The sequence below is a fragment of the Sceloporus occidentalis genome, unplaced genomic scaffold, assembly GCF_023333645.1.
Source record: "Sceloporus occidentalis isolate IW3139 unplaced genomic scaffold, rSceOcc1.0.p SCAF_6, whole genome shotgun sequence".
Classification (NCBI taxonomy): domain Eukaryota; kingdom Metazoa; phylum Chordata; class Lepidosauria; order Squamata; family Phrynosomatidae; genus Sceloporus; species Sceloporus occidentalis.
Window position 1 is genome coordinate 86,577,123 of NW_028316986.1, and position 12,058 is coordinate 86,589,180.

General features: G+C 41.8%; 1 protein-coding gene across 2 annotated transcripts in view; it reads right to left on the bottom strand.

Annotated features, from left to right (window-relative positions):
• The window catches only part of VTA1 (vesicle trafficking 1), a 41,718-nt gene that overhangs the window by 27,347 nt on the left and 2,313 nt on the right, over nt 1-12,058 (bottom strand). For both annotated transcript variants that reach the window (XM_089530267.1, XM_089530269.1), the window contains exon 2: nt 3,747-3,841. In XM_089530267.1, coding sequence (XP_089386393.1) covers nt 3,747-3,841 — 95 coding nt within the window. The remainder of the gene's footprint in view (nt 1-3,746; nt 3,842-12,058) is intronic.

The following is a 12,058-nucleotide window of genomic DNA, read 5'->3' on the forward strand; positions in this document are numbered from 1 at the left end:
TGATTATTGTAATCTTCTTTTGACTGGTCTTTGATTATCTTACCTTAGTCCTCTGGTTTCCATTCAACATTCTGCTGCTAAGATTATCTTTCTGGCCTGTCGTTTTGCTCATGTTATCCCACTTTTGATATCACTTCAATGGGTTACCCATTTCTTCAGTATAAGCTTCTTGTTAACTTTCAAAGCCCTACACAACCTAGCTCCCCACCATCTTTCAGCCCTTATTTTACCATCTCGCTCAAGATCTGAATTCTAAGAACTCTAGGCTTCTCACCCAAGGGTTTCCTCCTCTTTGGCTGGCTTCATTCTTGTTTGTTCACTGTTTCATAATCCTGGAATTGCTTCCATGAATGATAGCAGACTGCTTGTTCCCTCATTATTTGTAAAACTCAATTAAAAACTTTCTTGTTTTTCAAAGCTTTTGGAATCTTAGGCCCATTACAGACGGGCGTAAAGTACATCCTGGGGACGTACTAGGGTTAGGGAAAGTGCGTGCCTTATGCACGCACCTAACCCTAATACGTCCCCAGGACGTACAAAATGTCAGTGCCCGTTCCACACGGGGGCCACCATTACGTCATGAATGCACCGCCTCCAAACGGGGGTGGCACGGATGTGACGTCTTTGCTCCGCGCGAGGGCGCATAGAACGCCCTTTCCGCGGCGCTAGAAGGAGCTCCAAAACGGAGCTCCTTCCGCGATTTGTGTTGCTGGCGCAGCCTTTAGATGGCTGCACCAGCGACGCAAGGGAGAAAGGGGCCGAGCGGCCCCTTTCTACTCCTCCCCGCTGCCACCGGGTGTCCTTGGGGTTTGAAGCCCCAAGGACACCCCTTTCCAGGCTGCGGGGAAGCGGCCTGGAAAGTGGCGGATTAGGGCCTTGGAGGCTGCCGTTCTGGCAGCTAAGGCCCCGATCCGGCGAGGAAAGGAACGCCTACAGGCTGCCTCAAAGGCGCGGTCTGTAATGCGCCTTAGTTTAATTTTTTTATAATCTTGTATATTTTAGTTAGATGTGTTTGACAGTTTGCTTTATATTATGTTGCATTTTATCTAGATAATCTGTTTTACAATTGTATTGCAGCCTTACATTTTTATTATTTCCATCTTCTTTCTTGCTCTCTTTCTGTATAAATTTTAGATTGTATGTCTTTGGCAGGACCCATTTTTCCTTGTAAAGTGCCCCATAATCAATGGTGATATATAAATAACCGCTAACAACAACAACAAAGCTTCTTGGGTTGGTTAAAGTGGACAGACCATTGTTACAAACACCTCCAATCCTTGATACAAATTGGACATAGAAACATAATTACCGTATGCCCTATTTAGATTTTTCAATAAATGAATGGATAGGGAAAAAAACATGGAAAGACAAGGGTACACAAGTCTGCAACATACTTCCAAAGCCCTATACTAAATCCAATTATTCTGAAGTAAGCAAGTTCAGGTGAAGTCTAATCAAGCTTTTCTATGGATGAAGCACATTCAAAAGATCCAATTAATACATAATGTGAGCTCAAAAAATATTGGTTTATTAGATCAGATCCAGCATGATGTAATGGTTTGAGTCCTGGACTCAAATCCGTGTTCAGCCATGGAAACCCATTGAATGGCCTTCGGCAGGTCACACTATCTCAACCCCAAAAGAAAGGGATAGGCAAGACCACTCTGAGCAAATCTTACCAAGAAAATCCCATCGATAGGTTCACCTTAAGGCTGCCATAAATTGAAAACGACTTGAAGGCGCACAACAAGATCTGAATTATCCTTATACCTGCATCCTCCCTCCTCATGCATTGTTGGCTTTGAGGGATAAGGAGCTTACAGAGGTCTTGGAATCTCACACAGCTCCCTACCACCCTTCCTCATAGATTGGAGGGCCATTCCTGCCATCCCATTTCTTTGCATAAGGTCTAAACGTGCTGTGAGGCATAGCAACATTGCCCCACATACTTCTTGGAGCATACAAGGCACCTTTTAAATCAGACCAAAATATGGGGAAAGGTCTTACTGGACTCCCATTTTTAATCAATACAAAGGGGTCATTTATAACCAATACAAGGAAGGCTACAAGGTGCCTTTGTTTGAATATAGTGCAGCATGGGTATGGGTAAATAATTTAGATTCAATCCCAAAAAGGCAAAACCTCTGTAACAACCTGTTTTGGCAGGGGCTGTACCCTCTCTGACAGAACAAGTGTATAGTTTGGAACTGTTCTTGGACCTAGTATTGTTCTTGGAAGGCTAAATTGCTGTCCTTGGCCAGAGCAGGAATGCTCTTTCTCAGCTTTGAGTGGCACACCAGCTATGCCCTTTATTAGGGAGGACAGATCCAACAACAGAGGTTTACAATTAGCTAGAGTACTGCAGTGTACTCTTTGCTAGAGGAGCATGTTTAGCCTGGAGAAGACAAGGTTAAGAGGTAGCATAATAGCCTTATTTAAATATTTGAAGAGGTGTAATATTGAGGATGGAGCAAGCTTGTTTTCTGTTGCTCCAAAGATTAGAAAATGGAGCAATGAATTCAAGCTACAGGAAAAGAGATTCCACCTCAACATTAGGCAGAATGTCTTGACAGTAAGAGCTGTTTGACAATGGAACACATTCCCTGAGAGTGTGGTGAAGTCTCCTTCTGTGGAGGTTTTAACAGGGGCTGGATGGCCATTTGAAGAGAGTGCTTTGATTGTGTATTCCTGCATGGCAGCGGGGCTGGACTGGATAGCCCTTGTGCTCTCTTGCAACTCTATGAATTGAGCCTGCTTGAAATTTATCACCCCCAGCAGAGGTCCTACTGCATGTCCTACCACCCTGTGAGACTAAATTGATAAGCACACAAGAAAGGACTTTCTCTGGTACAGCATACTGACTGTAGAATTCCCTTCCAAAGGAGAACAGACTGGTTCCATCCTTTTCAAGCTTCCAGTGGGCAGGTAAGTCCATTTTATTTCTCACGGCCTTTGGTCCTTAAAACCGGGGGGGGGGGGGGGGGGGGGCTGCTCTGTTTAAATTGTCTGAAGTTTAGGCTTTTATTAAGACAATGTTTTATCATGTTTCAAAATGTTCTAATTATGTATTTAATGTTTTAAACACATTTACCTCTTGTATATCACTTCAAGGTCATTGGACTGAGGTGAAAGATAGATACTTCAAATAAAATAAAATAAAATAAAAGAGGTTAACTGGGGGCTCCATGTGCAATAAGCCATGCTTTACCCATCCTGGTTTAAATGCTGCCTATGAACTGGGAAATCAAACCAAGGTCCAAAATGCACTGCAGAAATAATCCAGTTTGAGACTGCTTTAACTCCCCTGGCTCAGTACTAAGGAATCCCGGGAATTGTAGTTTATTGTGGCATCAGAACTCTCTGACAGAAAAGACTAAATGTCTCACAAAACTAGTTTTCAGAATTCCCTAGCATTGAACCAGGCAGTTAAAGTGGTCTCAAAATGGATTATTTCTGCAGTGCATTTTGGACCCAACATTACTTTTCCTTTCTCTCTCCCCAGCATAATACTCATTCAGCCTTTTCCTCCTCTTACTCTCCTTCCCTTACTATAAATTCTTCTCTCTCTGTGAGATGCTTTGGGGATCCTGCAGAGAAAAGTGCCATGGAGAAAAATATAATGAAGGAAATAGCTGTTAGTAGCAAAAAAAAATTGTATTCATGTTTATGCAAAAAGATATACAAAGCAATTGTCTCCATGTTTCTATAAACAATACCAACATTAACACCAAAACAGATTTACTTACAGCTTCAAGTTGATCCATGAGCTTGCACAAAAATTTGCGACACTCTGGATTTTTACTATCAATCTTCATACCTGCCTGCATAGCATACAAACGGCCTGTAAGAAACAAGATTCAATGAGGATGACAGATGAGCATACAAAACATATGCCACACTGAGATTTCTTAATCTGATACCATGCCAGTATAATGTGTTTAGTAACCATGGCCCTGTATAGATGGGCCTTTTAGTACATCCTGGTGACATACTAAGGTTGCCTGGGAGCGTCCTTTTTAGACGTTCCCTAACCCTAGTACGTCGCCAGGAAGTCAAAATGGCGGCACCCTGTCTACATGGGCACTGCCATTTTGACAAGACAGGTGTGGCGCATCCAAATGGCGTGGCACGGCTGTCACATCCTGGCGCTGCCACAGGGCGCTTGTGGCACCCTTTCTGGTGCTGGAAGGAGCTCTGAAACGGAGCTCCTTCCCGGAGGGCGCCTCGTTTCTGTGGCAACTAGATTGACAAGGGAATGGCACCAGGGGGAAAGGGGCCGAGTGGCCCCTTTCTCCCCTGGCTGCGGCTCCCGGGGTGTCCTGGGGCATGAAGCCCCAAGGACACCCCTTTTCAGGACCAAGGAGGAGCGGCATTTTGCCGCTCCACCCTGGTCCCGAAAAGCACCGTATTAGGGCGTTTGGGCTGCCGCTGTGGCTGCCCTGGCCCCAATACGGTGCGCAAAGGGGCGGCTGCAGTCTGCCCGAAATTGGCGATCTGTATCCAGCCAAAGACAAACAAAAATATGGACCTGAAATCACCACCATACAACATGATAAGCTACTGAACGTGGATGGATGTTTAAAGAATTTGAAACTCTGTGTAGCAGTCTGAAGGGTCAAACAAACAAATCAAAATGTCCCATCTGTGCACTGAGATTATTTTATTTATTTATTTATTTATTTATATCCTGCCTTTCTCCTGATATAGGGACTCAAAGAGGCTAGCAACAAATTTTAAACAAGTTAAAAACAATATGAAAGTATTAAAATGTAGATACATTTTTAAAAAACAAACAATTTAAAAAATTTTAAATTTTAAATGGAAGGAGAACAGGCCACTCTAGATACCTTCATTTGGGAGCAGGTGGAATATACAGTTCTCAAAGTGTACCTTTTTAAATGCTCCCAAAGAATAACCTTTAAATGGAATGGAAAGTCTTTGATGTTTTATTTATTTTTTACAAATTTTGCAAAAAGAACCATTGCAAAAAAATAAATAAAAAAAAATACAGTACCAGCAGCAGAGTAAAAATCAACAATGCCAACAGTGTGAACAATCTAAAGTGAACAATGATCTATAAAATTATATGGTAAATCTCTAAGGTTTATAATGTTGTTCATATATTTCAGCCAGCCAGCATATACTATGCTGTTAGCATGCAACCATTCTTGGCTTGATATGTTTACAATAAAGGTTACATTAGGCCTGTCAACTTCATCATTCAGCGCTATTTCACTGGACTGTGTTCCAATACTGCCATAGAAATCAACACCTGCAAATTACATTTTTAAAAATGGACCTGCTCAGAAGCAAACAATATATATCTTAACTTGTTGATTAAATACATGAGATGCTATGCTCTGTATCTGTGACCAGCTCCTAAAAACTTGCTATTTAAAGCAGGAATGGGCAACCACTTCAAGTAAGACAGCTACAAACAACTCTCATGGGATATCACATAACCCCCTTTAATTTTTTTTCATTTGGTTAAGTCAAAATACCCCCCTGCACCCATTATGGGGTGAAAGTGGCAAACAAAATCCCACCCTATTATCCTGATGGTTTTAGGTCCTTGAGAGACCTTTTAAAATCAGGTCACTCCTGATTCTGAGGGGGGGAAAAACCACCAACACCCAGAATATAGTGCCACTGTATTTTGCTTTGGTCAGGCTCCACCTGGAATACTGTGTCCAGTTCTGGGCATCACAATTCAAAAGGGACATTGAGAAACAGGAGCGTGTCCAAAGGAAGGGGACTAAAATGGTGAAGGGTCTTGAAACCATGCCCTATGAGGAACGCATTAGGGAGCTGGGGATATTTAATCTGGAGAAGAGAAGCTTTAAGAGGTGATATGATAGCCCTATTTAAATACTTGAAGAGATGTCATATTGAGGAGGGAGCAAGCTTGTTTTCTGCTGCTCCAGAGAACAGGATCTGGACCAATGGATGCACTCCACTGCATTTCAAGCCCATCCCTCCCCATACATGGCAAAAATTATGTTCCAATCCCTCTAGAAGGCCAGAAGAACATTTCGAACATAACTTTTTAAAAAATCTTGTTTTGGAGAGGGGCCCTTGAGGGCCTTTCAGTAGCTTCTGAGGAGAGCATGCTATTCATAGCTAGCTCTTTCTCTACCTGTGATTTTGAGGAACAGTTACATAAAAAGCATTGTCAAACTATTATGCTTGCTTAGACGAAAGCTTATTTAATCAATCTGCTACCAGCCTCAGTATTTCAGTTGTATATATTTTATCCATAGTTTCTCTCTAATAGTCATGCCCAGCTCCACAAAATACCTTCCAGTAAAATCTCAGTTCCTGGACTCTCTTAGAAATGGCACGACAGCTGCTATGCTATGCAATCTCATGGCGTCATGAGACTGGTTTTTAAGAATTAATAAACTACAGAATACTTCTTCTACATGAGCTGTTTGATCAGTGAGCTGATACTGCCTACATGTGGAAACCTGTTCTAATTGCTTCTGAACAGTTTAGACAGTATACTGAAAAGCGATACAAATCGCAAACATTTCAAATCTAAAACAAATACACACACAAACCTCAAAGGGGGGGACCCCTGTTTTTAACAATCTGAGTAGATTTCACTCTTAAAACAGCTCTCTGACAAGCTGTTAAAACAGTTTACAAACAGGCAAAGTCTCTTCTGCAGAATAAACAAAACAAGTGGAGAAAGATTAAAAACTCTAAATGTTATTGGTGAGCTAGGGCCTAAAGTAGCTTTAACCCATAATAATAGGGCCTAAATATTTCTCTTGAATTTATTTTTCTGGAGCATTGAGAACATTGCCAAGGAATGGAAAGGGTGATGGGAACAGTTATTTACACTAGTCTTTTGCTCTAACTATAGTCGCCCCTCCTAACTCACGGATCTGGGATCCACGTCCTTTAATACTCACAGAGGGGTGACCCCCATTGTTTCCAATGGGGTGTGCTCCTGCGGTGCACGTCCTGTGTGCGCTTGTGGGCATATGCCCCATTCAAGCCTATGGGGCTTGGATATACGCATACATCTGTTTTCGTGGGGTGTGTGTGTCCGGAACGGATCCCCTATGACTGTATAACCATACAGTGCTACACTAACTTCTAGGGTGAAGTATATCTTATGGATGTTTGTTGCCAGAAATGGAAGCCCTAAGACAAGCTTTGGCCAACCTTCTCTATAAAATACAAATTATCCAGTGTTATCATTCTTTGCAAATATGTGATCATAAGGTTTTCAGGACCTCCCCCTCCCACCCTTTGCCTCAAAACATGCTTTTCAGGGGGTTCCCCGGCTCTTCACACACATTTCTGAGGTGTTTTGTGCACCTAATGGGCCACTCTGGATACCCCCCCCCCCCCCCGTTTAAACTAGTCAATCCTCCATATCCTTGGATTCTTTAACCATGGATTAAAGCATCCACAGCTTGGAGATATTCAAAAATTATATAAATACTGAAAAGCAAACATTGATTTTGCCATTTTATATAATGGATACCATTTTATTATCCATTGTATTTAGTGGGACTTGAACATCCATGGATTTTGGTATCTACGGGATGTCCTGTAACCAAACCCCAGCAGATACCAAGGCCCACTTTACAAGCACTAAACATTATTTTGATCTCACTGGCAACCAAGCCAAGATGTTGAAAATCACCCAACATTCATTGTGGATCACCTTACACACTTTTTAAAAAATGCATACTGAAAGAACTGAAGGAAAGTGGCAGAATTGCAAAACAGACCTAATTGTGTTTTCAGAGGTGTTGAAAGGATCTCAGAGCAGAATTGTCATTCACTCCCTGTACCACTGCTATGTGTAGGCACAAGGCTGCCAACCTCTGCACTGGACCCAATTATTTGCTTTTGAGGGACAAGACAATGTTCAAAACTGTGTCAAATGACTTACATATGCACTTTAAGAACTATGAACTACAGTAGAACATGATGTTCTCTCAGGGAAACAGCTTGTTTTACAAGACAATTAATTGAAATAATGAGCTACACATGTTACTATAAAGCTTTGCAAGTCTGAAATGTAATTGGTAAAACTAAGAGGATTTAACTACTTTTCAAAATGCAATAGAAACCATTTTCATCCTTTTTTTTTTTTTTTGGTATGTTATCACTTTTACCCTACTTGCCATTCTTACAAGATGCATCAGGCCATATACTGTAATGCTACTGACAAAGTCAGCAGGACATTATTTCAAAGATGATGTGTGTTCTAGTGGTTTAAGTGTTGGGCTATGACTAAGGAGGCCAGGTTTCGATTCGAGCTCAGCCATGAAATCCACTGGGTGACTTTGGGCAAGTCGCATGCTCTCAGCCCAAGAGAAAGGCAATGGCAAACCTCTGAACAAATATTGGCAAAAAAATAAAAATAAATAAAACCATGATAAGTTCCCTTTAGGGTCACCATAAGTCAGAATTGACTTGAAGGCACATAACAGCAACCAAGTATGTTCTCATCTGCATATCTTAGATGTTAAAATGCAGCCCTGCCTCACCGCCTTGCCAACTGGAAACCATTCCATCCCTCCATATTCTGCCCTACACTGACCTCGTCTCTTGAGTACAGTATAGGTTTTACAACAAAATAGTGAAACATTGTTGCACACTAATTACTTTAAGAACAATGCATATGTATGTTTTCACACAAAGGCTTTGCTATAATCCATAAAGCACAAACTGATTTTCTTCTTAAATTCTTTGGTGTGCTCTATTATTCAGTGTATGTTCACAATATGATCCAAGTGCCTTTTATTCCTCTGAACCCAGCTTGAACATCTCTGATTTATTGCTTCATATATGTAAAAGTCTTTCTTTGTAAAATTTTGAGCATCATCTTGCCTGTATGGGATATTAAGGCAATGTCTTGCTGATTGCTGCACTCCCTGATGTCCCTATTCCTGGGGATTAGAATGTATATTGAATATCTCCAAACTGTGGGCCATTGTTTCAATTTTCATATTTTAGTTAAAATTTGAGTGGTTTTTTGTCTCTGTAGCTTGAAACATCTCTAATGGCATGCCATATGATCCTGGTGATTTACATCTCCCAAGCGCTTTTAGTGTACCTTCCACTTCACTCTACAATTGTGGGTTCATCTTCAAATTGTTCTCACTTGATTGAATCTGTTATCTTTTCATCTCTTTTACATAGTTCTTTAGTGTATTGTGTCCATTGACTTTTTATTTCTTCTTAATTATCTCATTTATTCCCTTGCTGGTCATCTATCATCCTACTCTTGGTTTAAATTTCCCTTTGAATTCTCAGATCTTGTGGAAGAGGTTTTCTTCTACTTTTTTGTTGTTTTCACCTCTTAGTTCTCTGCAATGATTATTATATTAGTTCCCTTTGTCCCTATGCATGGGTTTCTAAACAGTTGCATCATCATCATCAGCATCATCATTATTATATTTATTTTGTATCCCACTCTTTTCCCAGAACTGGGACTCAGAGCAGCTTTATGATATTCAAAGAACAAAACAATTAAAAACATAAAAAAGAGGTTCATTAAAAAAGAATTAAATTATTACAATGTTAAAATAGACAGCTATTTAAAGAATAAAATATATTTTTTAAAAAAGATAAAACTGTATAAAATATTTTAAAATGAAACAACATCCCAAGCCAGTCCTTTACAAACATTCCATTTTAAAAGCCTGTCTGAACAGGTAGATCTTTGCCTGTTGGCGGAAGGTCAACAAGGAAGGAACCATTCTGGTTTCCTTGGGAAGGGAGTTTCAGAGTCTAGGGGCAGTCTCCAAGGTTCCCACCAACTGTGCTTGTGATGGTGGTGGGACGGAAAGAAAGGCCTCTTCATAGGATCTCAGAGCCTGGGTCAGTTCATACAGGGAGATACGGTCTGTCAAATAGCGTGGACCTGAGCCATATAGGGCTTTATAGGTCATAACCAGCACTTTGAATTGTGCCCAGAAACAAACTGGCACTCAAAATTCTGATACTACTTCTATCACCATTTACTTTTAATTCTCATTTGTCCTTAACTTTTTGAAGAGGTTCAGTTGTTATCCAATATGGCTTCCCTGTCCTTTTTGCTACAGACAGCATCTTATTGTATTCTTCCTGACAACATCTCTGGCTTTGCTCTAGAATTTTTCTGCTTCCAGTTCAATTAAGCTTAATAGTACAAATATATTTTTTACATGGTCTTTAAATTTTTCAGGACAGTAGTTCTTATCATATTTTGGTGGCGCAGTGGTTAAATGCCTGTACTGCAGCGACTCACTCACAAACCACAAGGTTGTAATTTCAATACCAGCCAACGACTCAAGCTTGACTCAGGCTTGCATCCTTCCAATGCCGCTAAAATTATTTATTTATTTAGTGGTATTTATACTCCGCCCTTCAGCCCTAAAGGTTCTCAGAGTGGCTTACAATTATTATTATTTTTAATTACACGGTTCCCTGCCCTCAGGCTTGCAATCTAAAAAGACATGACACAAAAGGAGAAGGAAATGGTGGTGGGGAAGGGGGATCAAGTCCAGCTGTTCTTCTCTCCCTCTGAGGCCTGGACCAAGGAAGATGGACTGGAGGGAGGGCTCTGCTGCTTAATCTAGGCCAGGCCCAATGGAGCTGGGCCTGCATCTCTCCCTCCATGATCTGATGGCACCAGATGAACTGGAGGGTGGGCTCTGCTTCTTAGAAGGCACTTGGAAGGCAGAGGCCCAAGTAGGAGTAGCACCAGCAGTATCCAGCTTGTTGGGGGCAATTAGGTTACACATTTTAAACTGCTTGGGGAGTGCTTAAGTGTATCTCAACAGGGACCGCTCTTTTGAAATCCAATACAGCGCGCCCACATATAATGTGGGCGCGCTATATGCGGCTTTGAGCGTATGTGCTCAAGCCACGCGGGAGCGCATGGGGCAGCGCGTCCCATCCAGATAAATGGGGTGTGTGCCTGCAGTGTGCGTGCGCCGCTGCACCACCACATGCACAAGCCCCATTCAAGTGAATGGGGCTCAAGCATAGGCAGAATTCGCCTTACATGGGGGAGGCGGGGGTCTGGAACTGTTCCCCCACATAAGGCAAGGATCCACTGTATGTCTCCATTCCAGTGAGGTCACAGGCCTCTTTGTAGGCAGAAGACAAAGGATTCCCCTGTTGTAGCTACAATGCGGTATTCCCCCCCTCCTATTTTATTTGTAACAGCTTGCCTGATAAAGAAGCCCATGGAGCTTCGAACGCTTACAAGTATTATTATGCATTTTGGATGGCCAATAAAGGTATCACTGGTGGATTTTTGTTTATATTTGTTAACTGGCCAACATAGCTACCCCTGAATGTTTTCTGTGATCATGTGGCCAGCATGGCTGCATGGAACACTGTTACCTTCCCACCAGTACTTATTTATCTACTTGCACTTTTACATGCTTTCGAACTGCTAGGTTGGCAGAAGCTGGGACTAGTGATGTGAGCTAGATCATGAAAGGCTATGGAATATCCTTAAAAGATGGGAGTGCCATCACATTTGATAGCCTGGATGAGGAATCTGTATTTAGAACAACAGGCTACTATTAGAACAGAGTATGGAGAAACAGAATGGTTCCCAGTCAACAAAGGGGTCATGCAAGGCTGAATAAATCACCCTACCTATTCAACCTATATGCAGAAAGTATCATATGCAGAGCAGGTTTAGACTCAGGAACAGGAGGAGAGAAGAACTGAGGAAAGAATATCAACAACTTAAGATAAGCAGATGAGACAATACAGACGGCCCTCCATTTTCGCGGGGGATCCGTTCCCCCCCCCCCGTGAAAACTTGCCAATATCCAAGCCCCATAGCCTTGAATAGGGTGCGTGCCTGCAAGCGTGTGCGGAGCGTGTGCTGCAGGGGCACACCCCATTGAAAGTAATGGAGGTTGCCCCTCCATGAATATTCAAGACTGCAGACCTGAAGTCTGTGAGAAAGGACAGGGGAGTCTACTACTAACAGAAACCAACAAAATCTTGGAACAATTACTGAAGAAGGCAAAGAAGGAAATTGCCAAGGTAGAATTAATGCTGAATGTTAAAAGAAAACCTAAAA